General features: G+C 35.7%; 1 protein-coding gene across 3 annotated transcripts; it reads left to right on the top strand.

The window, feature by feature from the left end:
• On the top strand, positions 1-27,292 carry LOC132104404 (fibronectin type III domain-containing protein 5-like). 3 transcript variants are annotated; one of them, XM_059509851.1, is made up of 6 exons: positions 1-269; positions 10,954-11,069; positions 13,486-13,684; positions 20,604-20,693; positions 24,358-24,542; positions 26,193-27,292. In XM_059509851.1, the coding sequence occupies exons 1-5, from the start codon at positions 191-193 to the stop codon at positions 24,495-24,497; spliced, it is 624 nt and encodes a 207-aa protein (XP_059365834.1). In that variant the 5' UTR covers positions 1-190; the 3' UTR covers positions 24,498-24,542; positions 26,193-27,292. The 3 variants fall into 3 exon arrangements, with proteins under 3 accessions (XP_059365834.1, XP_059365836.1, XP_059365835.1); XM_059509852.1 differs by lacking the exon at positions 1-269 and adding an exon at positions 3,141-3,268; XM_059509853.1 differs by lacking the exon at positions 26,193-27,292 and having other exon boundaries at positions 20,604-20,727; positions 24,358-24,518.
• Positions 27,293-27,591: the final 299 nt, after the last annotated feature.

Consider the following 27,591-nt stretch of genomic DNA (forward strand, 5'->3'; position numbering starts at 1 on the left):
GTCCTTTCCAGTCGACTTTCTGCGGCAAGTACAGAGTTTAGATCCAGTGCTCTTCTGGACTGATGCAGGAATAAAAACGGCAATCAGTCGCAAATGTTAAACACATAGTCGCCGTCTCATAAGTTTAAAAATATTGCGAGTAAATGGGATTCAACGTCTTCCGAACAGAATGTAAAGAATTCCTAGAAGGATGTGGAGAATTAAAGGCTCGTGCGCTGCGCTGTTATTGTTGTTTTTGGCTTATATCTCCGTGTCCTCGGTTAATGCCGGTAAGTTTGCGTGATTGTACTCATTTTGTAAGGAATGTCATTTTGTAAGGAATGGTTATTATTGGGCTTTTTTCAAACGATATAGAAAGAGACATGAAACAATTTACACTATTTTTGCATGCATGAACAGAAATGCAACGGATTTATCTTTTAACTAGAAAGTGCAATGCATTCTGATATGTTTCACATTGGCAGAGAACAGACAGGTTGCGGGTATGAGATGAATAAATGATGCGCTACTACCTGTTCAGCCCTCTGTTGGGAAGCACAAGACGCTCGTGGCTTTCCACTGTTCATCCAAACTGCATGTAGATGCTGTGAACAATTCCTGTGATCCTAATGATTCTGTTCACAGAGACAGTAGAAACCTGGTCGCCAGACAGAAATGACAGTCTGAATGCAATAGATCATTTTAGGACATGGGATTCTGGTTAATGTGTCTGGACGCGAACACATTTATAGTAGGGTACTGAATTTGTTAAATGGGAAACGATCTGATAACTAGAACAGCTAAATAACTAGAGCAGAATAATGATTGTCAACGTCACAAAGCGATCTCCTTCAATCGTATTTGCGTTTGTCTTTCTCCACTAATTGATCCTTTCAAAGCAACATATCATCTATATTCGATGCTAGAATGCGTTTTCTCTGGCCTGGATATCCAGAGAATCATGCATTTGATTATTTGTATTCGTTTGCAAACCTGAAAATATTACCTGGTTTCATCAATACAGAGATGTATATGCAGATAACAATATTAGGTTGATGGCAATATAATTTTTTAGTTTTTTTTTTTGGATTGTTCAGCCTTTTCTGTTATCTTGTTTTATTAATTAATTAAACAGCTTGGAAAGAAATAACTATGGTCGACAATCTGATGACTACAACGTTTAATGCACATTCTTCTCTTTATTAAAACTAGTGCCAGTTTTAACAGAAAACACAGAAACAAAAGCATCACAAAGCATATGGAACGCAATGGCACAATGTTAATGTAAATATTCATTATATTGAGCAAGTTTTCAGCAGTTTGATCCCCATACTATATGTGTGCTTTAAGTTTTACTTTTGTTTGTAGTGGCATGAAAATGAGTGCATCACGTAATAAAAAAATAAAAATTAACAAAAAAAAATGTTAGAGAAAAAAGGTACTATATATCAGCAGTAATTAGAAATTACTTTAAATTTGCTAATGTCGTGCTGCTTGCTACACTGCACAAATGGTAACCTGCAATTGTCGCTAGAGCTAGGCTATTTCTATACCTGATATAACCCATTTAAAGTAAATTTGGTGGTATAAATGTATTTAAATTGATATTTTTTGTATTGAATAAAGCAATTAAATTGAGATATTATGATTTTCATGTTACCTTTCTTCAGCGTATATGTGAATCTGTAACACCAAATATGCACCACTATTATTGTGATTATTGTATATTGTGAGTAGATTTGTTGATGATATAATCATGTGAGCATTGAATGTTTTGTTGCTTGCATTCTGTATGTAATATTATTGACAAAAACTTATGTTGCAAATTGCAATTCTGCAGTCATTTCACCCAAGCCAGAGACATTTTATACACTGAGCGAGTTTCAGCAAATGCTTTTTCCGCCCCTTGTTTGATTGACAAGACATAATTTGTTCAGCTCATTAGCTGTTTTTAAATGATCAACAGAAAATTCAATTAATCGGATGATAAATTGGTGCATCGGTAATAACAGACGTTGAGAAACTGACAAGACCTAAATGTAAGGCTTACTAGAGGAAGTCACCTGTGATTTCATTACAGTTGTTTGGTGAAGGAGGGCAGTCTGCTGAAACAGTCTACATCAGCAACACCTGTTTGGCAATCTGAGAATTATAATATTAATTACACAATATATAATGATGCAAAAATAGAAGTGTATCATAAATGATAGCTATATATCTGTCAAGACATTTATGAAGTGTAAACATACCTGTCTGTTTGTGGAAATAAGAGTGCAGCGTGTGCTACGTGATTACGGTGTAGTGGCTGTTGATGTGTAACATTATGTACAGATTAACTGTAAAAGACATCCACGGCTGACAATACACACAAACAAAGCACACCGAACCATTTTCACTCAGCTTTTCTAGAGAGGCGACAAAGCCTCTGCCAATACATCTTTATACTGAGGCTCTGGCAGTGATGCAGGACGGAGGAATATTAATGAAGTGAGGAAGTGACATTTCCTCACCATTATGAAAAGAACACAGTTTCAAACAAAGAAGCAACAGAGGAAGCAGGTGAAACAAGTATGTCAGAGAATAACTGATCAACTTTAGAGGCTGTATATGGTCTTATTACAGGCCTGGTATGTTTTGTTATGACGCCTGTGATGAAAGGCAGAGGTGCCCCCGCAATGTGCAACGTGGAGTTCCTGGCTCCTCGCTCTCATGTTTGTATCATCTGACAGTGTCAGGCATCTCATCAAAGCTACAGGAGGACACTGAATATTTAATGAGTCTGATGTTGTTCAATGGGGCAAATCACTCCTGTGCATTGCATATTAGAGCAAATCTATTAGTTTATCTGTACAAGATTTTGTTTTTTAAGCATTAGGGATGTCAGTCAATCAAAATGTTAATTGCATAAGATTGTTGAGTGAATCATGATTAAATCGCATAAGTTTCTAATTAACTGATAAAAGATTTGACATTAAAGGTATAATTTGTAAGATATTTGCAGTAAAATATCCAAAAATCACTAGGCTAGTGTTATATATTTTATCCAGCTAATTACTAACAATATCTCTAATGTTTTCAACTACTTGTAAATCATGAGAAAATTCCCATTCTGAACAGTGACACGGGGCAGTGCAGTCGCCTGTCAATGACGTTAGTAATGACCCTTTGTTACAGCCTTTACTGACGTAGAAACCACATGACAACAGTGTCGTGGACAAATACGGAAGTAGCTTCATGACAAACTTCAACTAGAAAGAGATGCCGATCTCGCTTGTGTTTTACTCGACCGGTGAGTTGTTTTGATTCGTATCTTTACAGAAAACCTATGCTATTATAACGATCAACAAGATTAGTATTATGGGGCATACACGCCAAATGCAGGGCATCCCGTCTCTAGACCCGCGGGAGGACGCGCCTGATCCATAGTCTGATTGCGTCTTTGCATTGACTTTGTATGTAATCTACTCGCGCAAATCGTTAAACTCGCGATAAATCCATGATTTATCTTTCCGTCTGTTTGATGGCCGTCAGCGGTTGGGAAGAAGACAACAAATCCAATCATTCGATGCTCCTTCTTAGCGTCATCAAACCACGTGATTGTTATTGTTTTGGTAGTGCGCCCTCTAGTGGCAGGTCCTACATCCTGTACCTTTAAGGCTGATGATACTTAAATAGATAAGCAAAAAGAGACATCAACATATCGTTTGACATATGTGTATAAATGTAGTTTGGTGAAGCACATGAAGCCTGATTTGCTCAGACGGTTGGAACTGTGGTGAAGTGGTTAATGTATTTTACAGTTTCACTCACTGATATTTGCTGAAGAATCAAGGATAATGAAACTAATGAAAGAGACAAATGCCCAATATATATTGATCTTTTTAATGTCTTTTAAAGAAATCTCTTATGCTCAGCAAGGCTGTGTTCCTTTCATCAAAGTTACAGTAAAAACAGTAATATTGTTTAAAATAGTAATATAATAGTAATATAGTGAAATAACTTTTAGATTTTAATATATGTTGAAATGTAATTTATTACTGTGATGTTAAGCTGAATTTTCAGCATCATTACTCTAGTGTACAGTGTCACATGAGCTTTCAAAAATTATTTTAATATGCTGATTGATTAGTAATGGGTGTTATTGTTATCAATGTTTAAAAAAGTTAAAAAAAAAGAACATTTTTGTCAGGATACATTGATCAATATAAAGTTCAAATTAACAGCATATATTTGAAATATACATTTTTGGTAAAATTATAAACCTTTTAAATGTCACTTGTGAGTACAGTGTCCTTGGTTTATGGAATTATTTATTTATTAGAAAACCATCATTTTCAATTTTCAATATGTTAACGTATTACTTTTTACTTTATATAAATAAATGCAGTCTTGGTGACAATGACAGACTTCATTCAAATACATTAAGCATTTATTCTATTATATAAATTTGACCGGAATATATATTTTCAAATGGGCAATGCATTTCTGTAAAATCTGCCATTCATACAGTAGTTTTTTGTTTGTTTGTTTGGGTCATATAAGGTTTCAATAAATGTCATTAATTTTACTTTTTAGAATTATTCACACAAAATTAACAAGTTGAATTAAAAGCACTAATTAAACACAAACTTTATGATGGTGGATACTCACTAGCTGATATTACTCACACACTAAATATTGTGAGGTCAGGTAGTGCACACACTCCAAGCTAAGATGTTATTAGATGCTGGAGGGAAGCTGTTTGCATCACTTCCTCTTGAGTTGAAGGCAGTCCATGGGTCTCTGGATCAGAGACTGGGATTTGAATCGCAAGGGTGTAATATTCCCAGTCTAGAGGTCAGCTTGAGCTGTGAAACCGCTTACAAACTTCAGGAAAAACTGCATCCTGTCATCTCTGACATCATTGAATTGTTAATCAGAGACTCAGTTTTTCCTAATCCTAAGAGCTTTGCTAAATTACTCTACAGTAAGAAATAATCTTGGAGGTCAAGGAAATAATGGAACATTGGTCTAAGCTGCTAGTTTCCCTTTTTCACATTTTTACCTCTCACGGTGTGGCTATTTCTTTGACTTCTATTATTTTTTTATGCTGAGCTAATGATATTTTCAATTAGCTAACTCTCACAGGAACCTTTCTGTGTTTTTAGAATTCTTCAACCGATTTATTGAATCGAACTGTCCGATCGAAAACCGATGCAACCGGTTCTTGACTCGTGAATGAGCCATTATCTGGCTCGGCTCGGTTTTCATCTCTCTCTTCACATCAGTTCAGTCAGTGTACTGTTTGAGTGCATGCATTACTCCGGGATATTGGTTTGTTTGAACTCAGAGGGAGTGTCAGCCACATTAAAAAAGTTAACAGCTTAAGTCATTTGTGGATGAATGCTTATTGGAGACATGAACCGTTTAAAATGATTCAGTTCGATTTGGTGAACTGGTTCAAAAAGATCCGGTTACATCGAATGATTCATTCGCGAACCGGATATCACAAACTGCTTTGTTTTGAACTCTCTCTCACAACAGACACGGAAGAGAAGACAATGCTGAATAAAGTCGTAGTTTTTGCTATTTTTGGACCAAAATGTATTATCGATGCTTCAAAATATTCTAACTGACCCTCTGATGTCACATGGACTACTTTGAAGATGTTTTTCTTACCTTTCTGGACATGGACAGTATACCGTACACACAGCTTCAATGGAGGGACTGAGAGCTCTCGGACTAAATCTAAAATATCTTAAACTGTGTTCTGAGGATAAATTGAGGTCTTACTGGTTTGGAACGACATGAGGGTGAGTTATTAATAACATAATTATGATTTTTGGGTGAACTATCCCTTTAAGGATGCATTCAGAATCAGAATAAAAACTTCTACATTGTTACAAAAGATTTCTATTTTAAATAAATGCTGTACTTTTTACTTTTATATTCAACATTCTAATCTAAAAATACAATATATCACAGTATCCACAAAAATATTAAGCAACTTAAGTGTTTTTAACATTTAGAGTAAGAAGAAATGTTATGAGAAATTACATACTTCATCTTTAATGATGGGACATGTATAATTTGCCTGTTTTTGGCATGTTTTGGCAATGCAATGTTATTAAATCAGTAATGTGTAATTGGTTTGTGCTGCACCATAATCATTTTTTGATCAAATTCAGACTCATGATTTGATTTTGAAAAATTGCAGCACCTGACGGCCTCATACAAACACACACAGAATATTTTTCTCTACTCAAAAAATATTGCATTTACTCTGAAACAAAATGGCACAACCTCTTCCCATCAAACGAGCTTCAGGTTACTCTTTATAATGTGACAGAGCCTCAGCTCCTGACCAAAATGTAAACCAATAAATATCCCTCCAAGGCTTCCTGCAGTGCTAAGCTACATATTAACGAGGGCCATGTCCAGGGACCGTGGATGCAGTCAAGCCAAGCCAGAAGATTCACCTCATAACCTGGGCTCCCTAAATCATGGTTGCGGGTCTAGAAAATGAGTATCACCGGATGCCAACCTGACTGCACACCCCTCAGACACAAAGGAACCAGAACGCTCATGCTTCCCACAAGGGTGACTAGCAAATGTGATTGTGAGTCGGTTTGACAGTTTGAAAAATGAATCACATGAACTTTTCCAAGAGACAGTATTCCTAAGCAGTGCTCATGGCGAGATTGAATGCCCTGAGAGTCCATACATTCAAATCACGTTTGTCTCCGCAGACAGACTAATACACTTTAGGTTTGGTGTCTGGCTGCAAGCCAAGGACCTATAGAACATGAATCTCATGAGTGGAGCCATTACCAACCGATGGGATCCAGAAAGACTGAATGAACATCTTCAGCCCGTCTAGGGTTACATTAATGTACTGTATGTGTTAACATCATGTCTGAAACCTCAATTCTTCAGTGGTGGTAACAAATGTGTTTGAGGCAGCTTGACCTTATTCATTTTTAAGAGGGTAATTTAAGTTGAAAGGCATCACCAGAGAGCATTAGGTGAAGCCCTGGTGTTGAAAACTTAGAAAATATCCAAATAAAAGGCTAATTATTTGTACAAATGTGTACAAGTGGCTTGATTATAGTAGCTTTAAACTAGAATAAGAAAATTTAAAACAAGTTATTGTCTGACTTAAAATAAACAATGTATTATTTATATACTTTACTATTAGAGGATTTATTAATATTTTAATTTGATTTGGTATTTCATTCTAAATTAAAATTTTAGTAATTTTGTCAATGCTTTTGTCATTTTTGTTAATTTAATTTCTATTTAGCTTTAATTATTTTTGTTTCAGTTCTACTTTTTAATAATTTTAACACTTAAATGTTTCTAATTTCAATTTGTTCCCAAACTGTTTTTTTTTTCAGTTTAAGTTTTCATCTTTCTTTTATTTCAGTTTATTTCAAATAACAAAAACACTTTTTAATAGTTTTAGTTTACAATAACAACATGGCAAAGATGTGAAATATAGCACAGTGCATTAATTTTGCTTTGGTGGTAGTATGCTTTCATTGTACGAAAAAAATGACGTTTTGTGTTCTATATGGAGAAGTGGTTTAAGCGGTTCAAAACAACATTATGACATAATTAAAATTTGGGGGCAAACTAACCTTTTGCACAGCAAGATTTCATGAACGATGAATTCTGGGATGTGAAGCATCAAAAAACTACAGAGGCATGTTTCTGAATGCATGTTATATTACTCCCCTCTTTAAAGTGTAATGTATGACTGTTCCAAACACATCCTGCCCAGTGGGAGACATATTGTATCCTCAGGGATGACTGGCTTTCTGTGTCTGTCATCCCCTTTAAATACATTATTTCCCATCTGTAGGCTTTGAATTTGTTACATTGTGATGGATGGCATTGAGCAGACAACCATTTCACTCTGTAGTCAACAAACATTACTGATGATTAGACCTGTACACCTCCTATTTATGTAAAAGCATATTATCATTCTGACAAGTGATGACACAACTTCTGATGTCTCCGCTGCAAAACATTTCCATTTAATTCATGAAAAAAGCCCAATGTCCAAACGGCGACTGGCTTTGTGTACTCTAGGCAGTGCCAGGCCATTTTCTTTGTTTGATAGACCATCAAAGACAAAGAGACTGGTTCAGATAACAATCTAAAAGCTCCCACACAGTAAATAAAAGTAAAGAGCAGTGGAAATATTGATTTAGAGCAAACATGAAGCCAAGCATCAGGGCATTTCCATCAGCCAAACCGCACTGTTCATTTCGGCATTAGAAAAAGAATGCAGAGAATGACAAAATAGAGAAGACAGAATTAACCATTTGGGGTAAAAAAATAACTGTTTGTGTTCTATATGGAACTGTATAATTCATAATTTATTAAAAACATGCATGAGAGTATCTTAATAAGAATGTCATGGCTATGTAGTTCTGCTTGGGTGTAATATTGTGAATTCAAGTGACTGTATAGAAACACTTTACCAATACATGAACTGGAAATAAGTTGTAAGGATAATATGAAATTAATATTGTAATTTTAGTTCAGTATATGTGTACATTCTGTGTACTTTATACAGGCAATTAACTTGTGTATGGTAGTCTATTGTGTTCAAACATATAGAAAAAAAATACTTTTATGTTTTAAGCATGACAACTCTTAGAACAATTTTAGAAAGTAATGGATATGACAATGTTTATGTATTTGTTCTCTACAGACTAGATCTACTACGTACACTGCTGCAGCAGAGAAAGTTTGGACTTGATGCTGTCGATAGACTCACTTCAGTGAGCATGTAATACATTCTGCTGCTGCATAAATATCTAGACAGGTGGTGCTGGTGGAGGTGGAAGGTATGCTACGTCAGGACCAGCTTACAGCGAACACTGAACCAGACTGTTTAAATGCTGAGCAAGCAATCTAATTGGCTGCAGAATACCAACCAGCTTGTGTTTGAAACATGTCTGATCTCTCTCTCTATAAATTATATAAAGCTACATTGTATTAGGGGTGTTCCCGACTAAGAATTTTCATAGTCAAATAGGAATTTTCTAATCGTGATTCGTCATAATTACTGGTGTTAACACAAAGGGAAAATCAGTAACGAACGCATGGCAGATACAACTGGGGTAAATAATGGTTTGATTTAAAGATAGTTAACACTAAACATCAGTGAAATAATTTTTTTTTCTTTTTTTTTCAATAGTGCTCTCATTGTAAAGTTAGCCTGTATGACAGAAGTTAATAATGTTCTGCATTTCTGTTTTGAGCTGCACGTGCTGAAGATGACCAGTAGAGTGACGCATTTGATAGCACGTTTTTAATAAATGGGATTAAACTCATCACATAGGATACGCTTCGTTATTTATACAACATAACGTTAATATTAGGACTTATAGGCTATCTGCAAAAAGGGCCTGAATGCACATGAATGTGTCTGCACGGCTCTGAATTAACTCATTTTGTGGATGCGTTCTTCACGCAACAACGTTCCGAAACATGGCAGCTAAACTCAAAAAAATTACCAGCGTTTTATTATAATGGTATGTGTATGACAGTCCCAGTCATAGTTTTTAATATTCTGCATTGTTGTTTGTCATCATAGTACTACAATGAAGCACTTGACTCAACCAAATGTATCTTATATCAGGTAAATAAGTGAAAGTGATGTGACATGTGGCCAAGTATGGTGACCCATACTCAGAATTAGTACTCTCCATTTATCCCATACAAAGTGAACACACACACAACCATGAACACACACCCAGAGCAGTGGGCAGCCATTTTTTTTTTTGCTGTAGCACCCAGGGAACAGTTTGGGGTTCAGTGTTTTGCTCAAGGGCACCTCAGTCATGGTATTGAAGGTGGGAGAGAGCACTACACATTTACGCCCCCCACCTACAATCCCTGCCAGTACAAGAGTCGAACACGCAACCTTAGGGTTATGAGTCCAACTCTCTAACCATTAGGCCACGACTTCCCATGCAAATAATAATCGTGGAAATAATATGTCCACGATATATATAAACCATTTGAAATGTTTTGAAATCACTTGTACCCTTCTTGATCGAAAAAAGTCCAGTCTCTGCCTGTGTAAATTTGAGTCTTGTTAAGTTTTAAATCCCTGCCTCCAAGATGCTTCTCTGTTAGTCACGGATTAGGGAAAGTGAAACATAAATCTTTAGGGGTGGTTGGATTCACAGTATTCACGCACTTTTAACATTTATTTGAAGCTTCTTTCTTTTCAGATTCTTATTTACAGCTTTATCATAATAGGCTGTATATTAACTTATTGGGAGAAAACCAGTAGTTCTATATAAAATCAGACATTTATAGTCAAAATGGCATAATACTAACACCCCGCGAATATTCGACTGTGAGATTGGATAGTTGAATCAGTCTCCTTGAATCGAAGCATTGAATCGTCGACTATTCGGGCAGGGTCACCTTTACATTGTAAACATATTATTTGTTTCTTTTATATATACTGTTTATCAACTGGAGATTTTACTCCTTGCTTTTTCTGATAAATGGTTGAATAAAATGGTTTATTCAGTTATCAAAAACTACTTTAACTGTTCCATTCTGCTTGCAGTAAAGCTAAAAGTAGCAGGTAAAATGTGACAAAATGTGAAATCTTTCTGAGTGCTTTTATATGTTTTTTTTTTGTTTTGTTTTGTTTTTCAGCAGTAGACTAAGAAATTAAGTTGTTATCATACACAATGAAGAGTTACAAAAGAAGAATCATTTCAACAATCAAAAACCTTTTTTTTTTCAATTTCATTATTATAAATTAACAAGCATAAACTTTGAAGTTCCCATGAAGAGAGTACATGCAACACACAGGCAAGCACATTTTCTGCAGTTTTAATGTTTTTATTATAATTATAATTTTTTTTTTGGTATCATGAAAGAGTGTGTGAGAGGTCTTGTAGAATGTCACATCAGCACCTTTTATGTCTTTCTGTCTGTTATATGTGTCATCCTCAGACAGTTTATCTGCTCCACTCAATGTGACCATCAAAGCACTGCAGGGGAACTCAGCGATAGTGACATGGGACATTCTGGAGGGAGACCCAGTCATTGGGTTTGCCATCACCCAGCAGGTATTGAACCAGTTTATAGTCCATTTTGAGTCCTTACATGTGCAAAACATGGCAAAATCACCTCATAACTCAAGTTTATTGAGGCAATATCATGGAGGAATGCTAGTGTAAGCATGTTGATTATGTGTCAATCTAGTCTCTGTCTACTTTCTCTTCAAGGGCACATGCTGTTGATATTTTAGGTGGCCTTGAGCTTTCTGTACATGTTTTATGCATGCATGCGTTTGTGTGTGTGTGTGTGTGTGTGTGAGCAGATTTGAGGAAAGCAGTCTCTGTGGAGACCTCCGTAATAAGGACTGCAGTGACCATCTGCTGGAGTACAAAGCCATTACAGCTTGTCACCAAACTGAGCGAGACAGTTTCTGCAGTGTGCATGAATGTGTTTGTTTGTTAACTGTATATCTCCTTGTGAATTTCTTAGGTCACTTATTACGACTATGGGAATTCACTAGGAATGAATTGTGCTCACAGCACTATTTTTAGTGCACACAATGCTCATTCAATAAATGCACAGCTAAACATATGAGTTTTGAGTCTGGATTTACTGTGGGCGGCATAATAACTGAAAGCAGACTCCCCTTGTCTTGTGTGAACCCTTGGTATTTCTAACTGACTTGATCATAATGATCTGAGTGGTCTGCTAGGTTTATATTCAGTGAGCATATCTGCAATGTATTTAGGTCCTAGGCCATTGAGTGATTTATAAATGAGTAAAAGTACTTTAAAATCAATCCTAAATACAACTGAAAGCCAGTGTAAAAACCTTAGGACGGGTGTGATATTTTCAGATTTTCTGGTTCTAGTCAGAATCCTGGCAGCAGCGTTCTGGATGAGCTGCAGCTGTCTAATGGTCTTTTTGGGTAGGCCAGTGAGGAGCCCATTACAATAGTCCACCCTGCTGGTGATGAAGGCATGAACAAGTTTCTCCAAGTCTTGACTGGAAACAAAACATCAAATTTTTGCAATGTTTTTTAAATGATAGTATGCTGATTTAGTTACTGCTTTGACATGACTACTGAAACTAAGGTCTGTCTCCAGAATCACACCAAGATTCCTGACTTGATTTTTAGGTGTTTGACCCCTAGAGTCAAGGTATGCATTCACCTTGAGAACTTCAGTGACTTCAGTTTTTTCCTTGTTTAACTGAAGAAAGTTCTGGTACATCCAACTTTAAATTTCATCAATGCTTTGGCAGAGGAAGTCAATGGGGCTGTAGTCATTTGGCGATATGGCGAGAGGTTAGGTAAATCTGGGTATCAACAGCATAGCTCTGAAAGGCCATTTGATTCTTTCTCATTATTTGACTTAGTGGGAGCATATACAGGCTAAACAAGAGTGGTGCAAGAATTGAGCCTTGTGGGAATCTGCATGTCATGGACGTCCACTTAGACTTATGCTCTCCTAGACTCACATAATAGCCTCTCCCTGACCTGAACCATTTGAGGGCCATAACAGAAAGCCCGACCCAGTTTTCCAGTCTCTCTAGAAGTATGTTATGATCGACAGTGTCAAACGCAGTATTAAGATCTAATCGTACCAGCACTGATTTTTTCCAGAATCAGAATTAAAGCGAATATTATTTATTAAATGTATTTTCTTAATCAGCTGTGCTGTGATGCACACCAAAATTAAAATTATATTTGTTTGAGCTATGGTTTATTTTGTTTCAAAAAGGTAATTTGTATGTCTTTAGATTTTAACTTTTATAACCCGCCTTTGAAGTGGGAAGAATATTAGCTGTATTATTACATTGGATATGATTTTTTTTTAATTTATGCTTGCACAAACAGAGCGCAGAGAGAAATGATAGAGAAACAATATTTAAAGATTCATAAGATATTTGTTATATCCGGTTTCATGGGGTGACATTTTTCATTTGCAATTTATTTATTTGAAGTTATTAAATACATAAAACATAAAAGTGATCATGTTCTGGAATTGGTTTTAATGATAAATGAGAGATTTAAATAACAAGCGAAAATAGATATCTGATAATTTGCAGTATTGTCAAAATTAAAGATAAAAAATAACACCTTTCAAATGTATTTGTTCAATAGTGATAATTACCTATTTTATCTTCCCAAACAAAATAAAATGACTAAATACATAAATGAATGGATGGATCATTGAATATTGGAAGGGAGAGAAAAAGAAGAGGAAAAAGAAGAGTGATGTCAACCAAATAGTAAAGTATTCCCTACTGAGTATAAGAAGTATTGCAATGACAGTTTTTTTTTACTTTAGATTAACATAAACTGATGAATTGTTCACAACTAGACTAGGAACATTTATAAGAAAAGTAAATAGGATAAATATTGATTTCACATTGACTTTAATGGTTGTGGCATCAACCACGTCTCCTTAGATTATCAGCACTCTCAAGGTCAGTTTTTTTATTAATTTTGATGTTTTATAGAAAAAGGATGTTCGTATGCTGCGATTCATCCAGGAAGTGAACACCACCACTCGTTCATGTGCATTGTGGGACTTGGAGGAGGACACAGAATACATAGTCCATGTGCAGTCCATTAGCATGAGCGGTACCAGCCCCCTGAGTGAACCTGTTCTGTTCCGCACTCCCAAAGAGTCAGAGAAACTGGCCTCCAAAAGCCCAGGTAAGTCAGCACTTTTTTGTTTTTTGGACATAATAGTCCAAAATGCCATAATAGTTCTGGAAATTATTTGAAATAGTACCATTTTGGAAATTTTGCAATTCACATCCTGCAATTGGAACATTATTTAGCATATCTACAATGCAATTTTGACATTTATATCTTCACTGTAAAAAAATATTCTGTAGTTTTTACTTAATGATTTTGGAAGAATCAAAGTTCATCGCAAGTAGCTTTTCCACAAAGTGAAGTATATACTGATATATATATATTAATACTATATACTTTATAGAAGGTGCACAGAATCATTCATGCAAACACAAAACACCAACATGGTAATACACAACACTAAAATAATGCAACAAACATTAAACAACAGTAGATGTAACATAAAACTCAAATGTACATAACTGATAACAAAAACTATTAAGAAATATATACAATTCCGATTCCAAAAAGGTTGGGACACTGTACAAATTGTGAATAAAAAGTTTCAAATTTCAATATTTTATTCAGAATACAACAAAGATGACAAATCAAGGGCCGGTTTCCCGTACGGTTATTAAGCCAAGTCGTAGACTAAATGTCATTTTAAAACTGGATTTATTGAAGTAGCTTTCTCACACATGGATTACAATAGTCTCAGACTTGCACTAGTCTAGACTTAAACAATCGGATTTCTAGAAGTAGGATTAGACCTAATTCAGATCTAAATGAAGTCTTAAATTAAACCTTCTCAGAAGCAGGTTTAACCTCAGATTAAAAAAATGGATTACCTCGACTATTTCAACGACAATCAGAGACCACCACCAAGACCAGAAAGAAGGTTGCTGAAAGACAGGAGCAACCCACTAAATGATTATGATGATTTACATTTTCTTGACCGTTTCCGTATGTCAAAGGAAAATGCAACAGAAATAATTGGTTTGCTGCAGCCCAAGCTTTCAGGTGACTTAGTCAGGGGCACCCCTATTTCTCCTTCCTTACAAATATTAATTAATTACCTTAAGGTTTTTGGCATGTGGAACCTTCCATCGTGAAACTGGGGATTTGTGTGGTGTAGGTGAATCAACAGTGTGCAAAATAGTACACAAAGTCTGCAGTGATATATGTGAACTGAAAAAGGATTTCATCAAATTCCCAAATGCTGCTGAACAGGCCACCTACAAGGTAGATTTCTATGAATATGGAAACTTCCCTGGAGTCATTGGTTGTATCGATGGCTGCCACATTCCCATCAGGTTTCCCTTTACAGCAGATGCTGAGGAATTCAGAAATCGTAAAAACTGGTTTTCAATAAATGTACAAGGAGTGTGCACTCCCACTATGCAGTTCTCCAATATTGTTGCACGTTGGAAAAGTTCAACTCATGACTCAAGGATTTTCCACAACTCCTCTTTGTACGGTCAGTTTGAAACAAGACAACACTCTGGAATTTACTACTTGGTGACAGTGGGTATGCACAGACAAACTTCTTGTTCACCCCTTATCTCCATCCAGTCAGACCAGAGCAACAGCGCTATAACCAAGCTCACATGCTCATTAGAGGGCTAATAGAGCGCATGTTTGGTGTATGGAAGAATCGTTTCCAGTGTCTCCGAAATACACTGCGGTTTGAACCTAGGAAGTGCTGCATTGTTATTATTGCAACAGCAGTGTTTCATAATTTTCTTAAACAGTGTGGCTGCCCAGACCCTGATATTGAAGATGATGATGATGCTTTTGCTTTGCAGCACTTCTCATAAATGAGCCTTGAGTGATACATAAATGATTGGCATAGACAGGTAAAAAATTCAGGAAATTATTTATTTAACTCAGATTTTGTTCCAAAGACAATTGACACTGCTGCTGCTTCATGTCTCTCTCTTTCATAGACAACTCAAGATGAAGAATTTTCATTTTGACTTCACGTTCTTCTTTTAAATATTGTAATTTACGTTCATGGAACTCTATGGAAAGTTTCTCATGAATGGTCATCCTTTTCCCTCTTGACCTGCTGCCTGGATTAGAGACTGCTGGATGCTGACTAATGCTACTGCAGGAGACTGGATGCTACTGCATGTTGGTGCTGGCTGCTGCTGGCTTCATTTGAGCATCTTGACTGTTCCCTGCACCCCCCCCCCCCCCCCCCCCCAAGTCCTGTGTCAAGATCAGGTCATCTTTGTATGGAAAAAAAAAATGTAGCATTACATTTGACTTCAACAATAAAGGTCATTACATAATTTTTGTTACAAGACATGACTTGCATTTAATTATGTTGGATGGGATAGCACATGTTACTGTAAATGAGACGTGTCCTATCAAATGAGTCTTTGAAAGATTCCTCACCTGAACTGTCCAAATGGTCATCATCTGGAATACCTTCCAGGGGTTGCTGACTTTCAATAATCCCAGCCAACAAGTCCCCCAACTCCTCTGTGTCTGGTGGAACTGGGAGTCCCCCACCTGTCTTGAAACTGGGGACTGAGGAGACAAGCTGCTCAAGTTTAGGAATAGGAATGTTGTCCCATTCTTGTCTAATACAGGCTTCTAGTTGATCAAACTGTCTTAGGTCTTCTTTGTTACATCTTCCTCTTTATGATGCACCAAATGTTTTCTATGGGTGAAAGATCTGGACTGCAGGCTGGCCATTTCAGTACCCTGAACCTTCTTCTACACAGCCATGATGTTGTAATTGATGCAGTATGTGGTCTGGCATTGTCATGTTGGAAAATGCAAGGTCTTCCCTGGAAGAGACGACGTCTGGATGGAAGCATATGTTGTTCTAGAACTTGGATATACCTTTCAGCATTGATGGTGCCTTTCCAGATGTGTAAGCTGTCCATGCCACACGCACTCATGCAACCCCATACCATCAGAGATGCAGGCTTCTGAACTGAGTGCTGATAACAACTTGGGTTGTCCTTGTCCTCTTTAGTCCGGATGACACGGCGTCCCAGTTTTCCAAAAAGAACTTCAAATTTTGATTCGTCTGACCACAGAACAGTTTTCCACTTTACCACAGTCCATTCTAAATGAGCCTTGGCCCAGAGAAAACGGCTGCGCTTCTGGATCATGTTTAGATATGGCTTCTTTTTTTACCTATAGAGTTTTAGCCTGCAACAGCGAATGGCACGGTGGATTGTGTTCATTGACAATGTTTTCTGGATGTATTCCTGAGCCCATGTTGTGATTTCTATTACAGTAGCATTCCTGTATGTGATGCAGTGCCGTCTATAAGGGCCCGAAGATCACGGGCATCAAGTATGATTTTCCAGCCTTGATCCTTACACACAGAGAATGTTCCAGATTCTCTGAATCTTTGGATATTATGCACTGTAGATGATGATAACTTTAAATTTTTGTAATTTTTCTCTGAGAAACTCCTTTCTGATATTGCTCCACTATTTTTCGCCGCAGCATTGGGGGAATTGGTGATCCTCTGCCCATCTTGACTTCAGAGAAACACTACCACTCTGAGAGGCTCTTTTTATACCCAACCATGTTACCAATTGACCTAATAAGTTGCAAATTGGTCCTCCAGCTGTTCCTTATATGTACATTTAACTTTTTCCGGCCTCTTTTTGTTACCTGTCCCAACTTTTTTGGATTGTGTAGCTCTCATGAAATCCAAAATGAGCCAATATTTGGCATGACATTTCAAAATGTCTCACTTTCAACATTTGATATGTTATCTATATTCTATTGTGAATAAAATATAAGTTTATGAGATTTGTAAATTATTCCATTATTCCATTACTGTTTCACAATTTTTTTGGAATCGGGTTTGTACATTCAAATGTCAAGAGTCATGCAAGGAATTTCGGGAATATCAGTTAACAGTTTATTGACAGTGAGTGAGGACTGGGGCTGTCAAGCTCCAAAAACGGAAAAAGCTCAATAACAATATCATAAAATGAGTGTATATGCCATATTCCAAGTCTTCTGAAGCCATATGATAGCTTTGTGTTATGAACAGATTGAAGCTTAACACGTATAGCAGATGCTTTTATCCAAAGTGACTTACAAATAGGGAATGAAACAAAGTGATTCACGCTAAGGGGGCAATAACATGAGAAGTGCTGGAATAAGGAGTACAGGCACTGAGTACTGAAATTAAATTTATTGTATTATTGACTGAATTTTTTTGACTACAGCTGTACTTCTGTGTGAGATGTTCAATTACGAAATTGCTATGTCTGACTCACAAACAGTTTATTCTATAAAGTGAGATCTTTCAATGAATAGATGGACCAAGCTTATAAAACGTCTGACTGCTAACAAATATATGGACCCAATTATGACTTTTATGTTGCTTTTTGAAGCTTGAAATCCCCAAAATCTATTTATTGCAATTGCATATACCGAGTAGGCCTATTTTATATAAAAAAATGTCTCTTTATATTACAAGAAACAGTCTTACACTTTTAGAATGACGTAAGTGTGAGAAAATTATGACAAAATTTAGATTTTAAGATAAATCAGACATATTCAATTGAGATTCTGGGGCTTATATGTAGAGAAACAATACTGATAAAAGACATTCATGGTTCAACATTTGTACAGCTAAAAAAATAGTTTAGTTTGAAAGCTGACTAACTGTAAAATCACTTCCAGAGAGGGGGGAAAAGACACACACACACACAGCGGGGAGGTGGTTATACAACCGCTCTAAAAATGGTGTTGTGTCATAATTCAGGCCATCAAGTGTTCACTTTTGTGAGTTTTACCGTTCATTTTTCTGTTACTAGAAGCTTGTCTTATCTAGAGCAACACACAATACAGTCACTTTTTTCTGTTGTATAATATATTTCGATGACCTATTTACTTGGACAAACATCTGCTGGGGAGAAACGCTTGCCATTTTGTGGGTGAGCATCAGTCTTTGGCACTGGACCGTACTGATGACATTTGGTGTCAAATCCTCAGTCATGCAGGTTAGAGTCGGACAGGATCCACACAGGAGTTTTCACTGAGGTGTAACCTCAGACATCAGTGAAATGTCCAATGACGATACCTCTTCTTCCCTCACATCCATGTTTTTGAAAAACAGTGAACCATGATTAGGTTTGAAGGAATGATACAAAATTTATAATAATAAAAATAAAATGTGATAAAGAAATTATAAATGTAGTGCACGTATCATTTGCACTTCATTTCAAAAGTTTGGGGTAAGTAATATTTTGTAAATGTTTTTTTAAAAAGTCTCTCACAAAGTCTGCATTTATTGGATACAAAAATACAGGACAAACTGTATTATTGCTAAATATATTTCCAATATACAATAACTGTTTTTTATTTGAATATACTGTCAAATGTAATTTATTCCTGTGATGTCAAAACTGATTTTTCAGCATCATTACTCCAGTCCCCAGAGGTCACGTTATTACTCAGAAATAATTGTAATATGATGATTTTCTGCTGATTATTAACATTATTGTTGAAAACAGGTGTGCTGCGGTAATTCTTTTTAAAGATAAACAGTAAGTTCTAAAGAACACCATTTCATTTGAAATGTGTGTGTGTGTGTGTATGTGTGTATATATATATATATATATTATAGATTATATTATAATTATAGATGTCTTTACTGTCACTTTTGAAAAAAAAATATGCATCCTAGCTGAATAAAATTTGTAATTTCTAAAAAAATAAAAATAAAAAATACCTTTTGAATGCATTTGCCTTGTTGTCTAGATATTAATTTTCGTATTTATTTGTTTATTTATTTTGAACAAAAATGATATTGATCATCTACTAAACAGCATTTATAGGTTTGCATCACTAAAATACAATATTCTATTAAAATACTGTTAAACATTATAATATAACACACAGTGGGCCAAAAAGTCTAAATCCAATTTTAAACCTGAAACACATTTTACTATTTTGAACCATTTTAAACAAAGAAAAGTGTCAAATTAGTAAAAAATATTTCATATTCTGAACTCTTTCTAAGTCAGAAGTTCTTACATTATTTTAGCAACATACTAAACACAATTTTTAAATAATAATAATAATAATAAAGAAACAAATAGTAATAGTGACAATATAATGCATATTTATTCACAATGTAATAGAAGCGTTTTCCCAAGTTTTGGAACACACTGTATATAAAAATGAACTCTGCACTAATGTCATTTGTGATGGATCAGGGGAAGAAATGTGCTTGTGCGCAGCAGAGAGTGGTTTACGGATGGCTTACTCTTAGCTGATGCGTGTGTCAGTTAGATAGCAGGAGCATTTACAAAAAACAGTTTAATCATCAGGCATTAGTGCTCACGTTACACTCTAATTAATCAAGCGAGCACCATTACACTTCACTAAATACCAGAGTGGCTAATAAACACAGACAGTTAATCTTTCCCTCCGTGGGCCTCCCCTCTCCACCGCTTCAGGGTGGCTTCATGTTGTTTTTCTTACTGGACTCATGACATGTATTGATGTCTACGGTGAGCTGAAAAATACTCCAACTTTTCCCCTGCACTCAAACGCCTGAGACATCCAATAACATTTCAGTTTCCCCTGAAGGGTATCGATGTTTTCTTCAGAGAATGAAGAGGCACACAGAGACGAGGGTAACTTCTACCGCTCATTGTGAAACACTGCGCTTCTGCCCCTTCAGATAAGCAGGATGTTGAAGAACTTTGCTTTTCCCAGTGCGGTTAAATCATTGAACACAGAGCAGAGCGCAGCATACAGTTTCTTTTAACTAACAAGGCCTTAATCACTGAACACTTTCAATCTCCAGACAAGAAAGTGACCCGAGGTCTCGTCCCAGTGAGAGGAGAGCTCAACTCTGAAATGATGAGCGAAGAATGTTTACTTTAGGCTTTATATTCTCTTGAGGCTAATTTAAGAATTAAACTGATAACTGCAGAGCTGTGCATGTGTTTGGTTTTGAAAATATGCGAATTAACTTTGATTGTTTGATTTCACACAGATGAAGTGACCATGGAGGAGGTTGGCCAGGGCGCCCAGCTCAGGGCTGGAGAGCTCATTATCATCGTGGTGGTTCTTGTCATGTGGGCAGGTAAGAACGTGACCAGCAATCAAGCAGTTTCCCGGTGAGAATCATCTTACTGTTGACACATTGACACATTCACACAAATGTATTTCAACATTAGAAAGTCATCTACATTTGATTCCATTTGAAAGTGTCAGACTGAGTGTGATTTCTTGTGTTCATACTTTGATTAACTGATATGTCATGAGAAAAAAATAAATAAATATGATGGTCATAGAATCAATTCTATAGAATACATCATTTCTAAAACACAAAACATTTATAGTTTTTGTAAAGTTTTATAATAAAGTTTAATATATATATATATATATACACACACACACACACACACACACACACACACACACACACACGCAACTGCTTTTGAAATTTTAGAATAAAGTTGATTCATTTTTGAATATATTTTATATACTGTATATAGTTGTAAATAAAAGTTTAAAATGTTTCTACTTTAAAATGTAATCACGGTAAATGTATTACTTGCCATTTCTTTGCAATTGTTGCAGAGTCTTTGTGAAACTTTCAAGCAATTTCTTATGGAAGCAGATTAGTCTCAAATATAATTCACGCAAAAAACATGATTCACACATGCGTAGACAATTTTACATGCATGAAACCTAATTCACGTACACACAAAAAATATCCACGTGCGTGAAAAAAAAAATATATTCACAAAAAGCAATTCACATGCGCAAAATACAATTATATACTCCTAAAATGCATTTCACAAATGCAAAACACAATTCGTAGATATACAACTGTGCACAAAAACCTTTGAATGTTTAAAATGTATGAGTGTATCCTTGCATTTGAATGTGCAAATCGTCATTCACGTACGAATCGCCTTAGATATGTGTGTGTGTGTGTGTTTTTGAGACTTTCCTGGCAGCATAACACTCATAACACAGAGCAGTCGTACTCTTTAGCCAATCAGATTTAAGCTTATCAATCGACCAATCAGTATCACGTGAGGGCGGGCCTACCTGCGTGTTACGTCATCAGCTTTCGACCAGTTCATGGCTGAGCAGAGGTAAGTGCAGTAAATCGTTCATTTCTGTGTTAACTGAAGTTAAAGAGTTCGAGATCAGTTGAAGCAATAGTTTATGAACTATTAACTGATGTAAGCAAGTGTTGTTGTAATCAGATGTCCCATATCGTGTCAAAAATGAAGAAGAATGATGCTTGTTTTGTTGTATTTTAGCTGAAGGTACAGACAGCTCTCACAGCTACAATCACGCTAATGATTGCAAAACAATCATCTGTGGTCAATACCCATCGAGATTGTTCTTTAAATAGTGAATAGACCTATTTTAATGAGCAGCCAGTGTTTTTTTGCCATTTGTGTATGATGTTAAATTATTATTAACACTTGTTTCCCTGCATTTTTCAGGACTACTCACCTTTGGTGTGACATCTGGATAGCAGTCACGAACATCTTAATTCATGTTGTTTCTTTATATTCTCTTTTATACTTTTTTTGTATTTATGTCTTAATTGGTAAAACTTTATTAAAAAGTTTCATTAGTTAACATGAACTAACAATGAACTGCACATGAACAGCCTTTATTATTTTTTGTTAATGTTAACATTTACTAATACTTCATTAAAATCTTGTTAACATTAGTAAATGCACTGCAAACCAACACTGAACAGCTGTATTTTTACCAAACATTAACAAAGATTAACAAACACAGCAACAAATGTATTGCTCATGGTTATTTAATACATGAACTAATGTTAACTAGGTATTGCACCTTATTGTAGACTGTTACCAATATATTCAACATTAATTTCCTTATGCTGTATTGTAATGTCAAGGTTTTTAAATAAGGTTTTTATTGTCATCTTAAGGTCTCACAGGACAATATTGTGAAGCATTCATTTTACTTTGCCTAGTAAAATAGGCAAATCTGATTTTATGCTGATAAGACAAAGGTACTTATCATAGAGAGGCAATTAAGATTATGCGACTAAGGTTACTCAGTAAACTCTATTCAAATACCATCACTTAATTTCCCATATCCTCTGTCTGCACCTCTTGTACTTTAAATATCAGGACACAATCTTATTGTCCTATATGTCCTAACAGAGAGGTCTACTGATGACCGGACTGAACACAATTCATTTTTTAACTTTTCACTTGATGTATTGCAATTATATTTATATACTTTAAAAGCAAAGTACACTCTGAATGGATCTCACAACTCCTGAAGAGACGTATATTTCTCTGTACTGACTATTGTGCTTCACAGTTTAGACTCAGTTCATGATCATATGTAACAGGAACATTAATCATGATCAAGTCATTTTATATAATTTATTCCCAAATGATTCGGAAACTTTCAAATTAATAAAACGTGTACAAATTGAACTATGTCTGAATCTTTTAATTCTTACAAGAACATTTAATAATGCATGCATAGCAAGGCTTTATTCCTAAAGCGTGTACATATAGTCCGCAGGAGACAAATTAATACAGTAACAATGCATCACTTTCAACCACTTGTTGAAACAACTGTCAAAATGGATTGCTTGCAACATGACTTTTTATAAAGAATTACAGTAGAAATGGTAAGATCACAGTACTGGTTGTCTGCATCTTCATATATCATCCGTCTTGGAAATCTGAAACAATAAAACTGCACTTACCTCTGCTCAGCCATGAACTGGTCGAAAGCTGATGATGTAACATGCAGGTAGGCCCGCCCTCACGTGATACTGATTGGTCGATTGATAAGCTTAAATCTGATTGGCTAAAGAGTACGACTGCTCTGTGTTACGAGTGTTATGCTGCCAGGAAAGTCTCAAAAACACACACACACATATCTAAGGCGATTCGTATGTGAATGACGATTTGCACATTCAAATGCAAGGATACACTCATACATTTTAAACATTCAAAGGTTTTTGTGCACAGTTGTATATCTACGAATTGTGTTTTGCATTTGTGAAATGTATTTTATGAGTATATAATTGTATTTTGCGCATGTGAATTGCTTTTTGTGAATATATTATTTTTTCACGCACGTGGATATTTTTTTGTGTGTACGTGAATTAGGTTTCATGCATGTAAAATTGTCTACGCATGTGTGAATCATGTTTTTTTGCGTGAATTATGTTTGAGACTAATCTGCTTCCATAATTTCTGAGTGAAAAATACATTTCAAATCTAATTTCATTCTTTCACATTCTGCAAGTTTTATGACATTTCTAACTCTTTGTGTGTACATATGCAAATGATGGTACACAGGGATTTGATATAAATGTCATCAAGTTTTACTTCTACAGTTTTCAAGATCTGTAGTCTTTGGTCATAAACCCTTCCTTTCTTGTAGAGCAGAGAAAAGAAGATAATGTTTCTAATGTCATAATTGGGTCTTAGAGGCCTTCCTTATCTTTTTTATAATCCACATCAAATCTCTGAGAAGTCTAGAGAATAAATATTCAAACAGGACAGTTCTAGCACTCTGTACACTCATGGCCACAGCACAGCTCATCATCCTTTTACTAGTCCAGCTATAATTGGCATGCTATTTGGGACAGAATCATGGTGCCATCCATCATTTCATTTTTTCCTTTCCTTTTTTCGACAAGGTTCCATACATCAATACGACTTCGACTCTCTGAATTCGTTGTTCTCTCTCACTTCCTCATGCCTGTTTGTGCACAGGTGTGATAGCACTGTTCTGTCGCCAGTATGACATCATCAAAGACAACGAGCCCAACAATAACAAGGACAAAGCCAAGAACTCGTCAGAGTGTAGTACCCCAGAGCACCCTACGGGGGGACTACTGCGCAGCAAGGTCTAATTACGCCTTCCCCTGTGGCAATAATAGGCTTTAGCCTCAGGACAGGTATGTTCACTTGTTTGTGTGCTTGCTTGACAGAATCGAAAATACTAAAATATCACATGAAGTTTGATCTTTTGTTGTTTGGTAGTTTAATTAATATTATTTTTTATTTTTTTTGATGATGTTACGGTTATAAACATGGGAAATGTTAATTCATTTGTTTAATTAATTAGTATTACTCAACGTAATTCAGATTTTTTCTAAACTACCAAACCAAATACAGCCTGGACCACTTAATATCCAGAATCTATTCAGTCTAATATGTACTATCTCTGTTTGTTTTGTTTCTCTTTATACCTTTCTAATTTGATAATACATACATATTATACTATATCTATCTATCTATCTATCTATCTATCTATCTATCTATCTATCTATATATGTGTGTGTGTGTGTGCGTGTGTGTTAGTATAAGATTTAATAAATTGGGGTCAATAAGAATCTTTTATTTTTTTTTTAAATAATACTCAGAATCAAATGTGACAGTTATACAAAAAAATGTAAAAAAAAATATATATATATATATATATATATATATATGTTTTACACAAAAACATGAAGCAGCAAAACGTTTTGTCACTGATAATAATCAGAAATGTTTCTTCAGCAGAAAATCTGCATATTATAATAATGATTTCTGAAGGATCATGTGATACTGAAGACTGGAGTGATGATGCTGAAAATTCAGATTTGCATCATAGGAATAAATTACATTTTAAAATATATTCACACAGAATACAGAGATTAGTAATACTATATAAAAAGTTATACTATTTCTGTATATTACTGTTTTTTACTGTATACTGTTTTACAGTACATGATCAAATAATTGCAGCCTTGTTGAGCATAAGAGACTTCTTTAAAAAAATATTTAAAAAATCTTACTGACCCCAAACTTATGAATGGTAGTGTATGTATACATTTAATCCAATTCATCTTAAATGTATATTTTACATATTTTTATATTACATCTCAATATATTACATAAATTATTATATTTTACAAATTCTTTTAATAAGTTTTGGATTAAAGTTTGAAAAAACAACCTTTACAGTAATGTTGTCATTGATATTTGTATACTTACCTGCAATTGATCATTGGTTCCTAACATCTATTAGCACAATGAATTGTTAATTTAGATGGGTCTGTCTTCCAGGCATAATGTCATAATGCTCTAATAAGCATTAATAAACATATCACACACAAAAAAAATAAAATACATAGTTTATTTTTATTCATTTTAAACAATCTGTAGCTATTCTTTCCCAGTATTAAGTGAATTATAAGTATTCTTATAATGGACAGTTCTCTCACTTTGTCTGCCATTTTGGATTTATTGGACTACCCATCAATGCACAACAATGTATTCTTGTCCACAAAGGATACATGCGATGCTCATATAATTATCCCGCCCACCTTTTGGAACAGTCTTTGTTTCAGTTTCACATCTACATGATGCCTTAAACTGCTGCCTATGCAGTTTCATTAGGTTTTGGAACATAGTGCATCTATCGATACCTGTGTGCAGCCGACTGACAATAAGATGCACATTTAGTGTCCTAAGCACACACTGTTCTTTTACTGCCTTGCAAGCAATAGTTAGATTTCCTTCTATGTTCATTTAACTCTCATTTTGTTTTGTGTTCCCCAAAGTGCTCTGAGACAAAACAAGAAAGCCATCAAATCACAGAAGTTGTGAAGCCCACCTCTCATCCTCAATCAAATAACCTTTTAGTATTCCCATTGACCAACATGAACTCTTTGGTGCTTGTCTGTTTGGCACACTGACACAAACTTGAGGACGAAATGGACAAGATGGTTCCAGAACTGAAAACTTGAGCCGTTTGGAGCGAGCTGTTGAGTTTCGATCCACAGCTGCCTCAGCTGAAAGACTCAACACCACTGTGAGCTGGAAAACCAGAGACGCTGCGCCACCAGGAGTGTCTTTGGCTCCTGTGTAGACTCACTGAGATAAGGAGAAACCTGCCACCCTGCATAAACCCGAAATAAACCAGGAAGGTGCATTGTGAAAAAGAGGCAAGAGCGTTTTTTTGAGCTCACCGCCATTATCAGCTCCGAACCAGGAGCAGGTCTCTGGCAAGGCTGACATTACCATATTTCACTTCAATATCTCTCCATCTCTTATGTATTCGGTTCCTTTATTTTCACACTAACTCCATTATCCTCCCTCCAGCAGCCAATCACAAACACTCTGGATGATTTGATGTGGTTTAATTGGTGCAGTGGGATCTTTCTTCTCAGCACTCTCGCTCTCAGGGCATTCAGGAAAACATCCACAGGAAAAAATGATGGATCACACTGGCCGTGTCACATTCATCCACCTGTGGCCCAATCACAGCAAATTGATGATGAAGAGCTCCATAACATAATAGTGATAGAAAAACTTATTTAACCACTTGTGTGTTGAGTAAATCAACAGCTTTCTGTCTCTAATGAGCACATTAATGTACAGTGATGGTCTGGTCCTCATATTACATTCTTTAGCATATATGTCACAAGTATGGCTATTTACTGCTTTTATGTGAAGCTATGATAAAGAGCTGGGTGCCTTTTTTCTACAGGCTTTCTTTTAGATTTCTTTCCCTTTAAACAGTTCAGCCTTAAAGTTGACATGAAATCAAAACTGACCTTATATTTACTTTCATGCTACACTTTCCTATTCTTATTGGGATTGATTCCTCTGTTTTTTTGTTTTTTTTTTGCAATCCATTCAATTCTTGATTGATAATTCCATTTTCTTTCTTTCTTTTTTTTGCCTTACTGGTTCAATGTCACCTTTAAAGGTAGGGTAGGTGATTTTGGAGAGACTAGATCAATAGTAAGCTTTCTTTGAAAGCGTAAGATCCCACCCTCCCTGCATAATCATTCTCCAAAGCCATGCCTCCTCCAAAAACACCTGAACACAAACAGGCAGACTAGAGGCTAACCAGCGACACAACAACAGATGCCGTTGGTGGAGAGTTAAATGCAATGCTGTCAGATTACCTCATGTCTCATTCACCGATGAGAAAACATTACAGTACAAAGCACA

The sequence above is a fragment of the Carassius carassius genome, chromosome 25 (assembly GCF_963082965.1).
Source record: "Carassius carassius chromosome 25, fCarCar2.1, whole genome shotgun sequence".
In the NCBI taxonomy this organism is placed as follows: domain Eukaryota; kingdom Metazoa; phylum Chordata; class Actinopteri; order Cypriniformes; family Cyprinidae; genus Carassius; species Carassius carassius.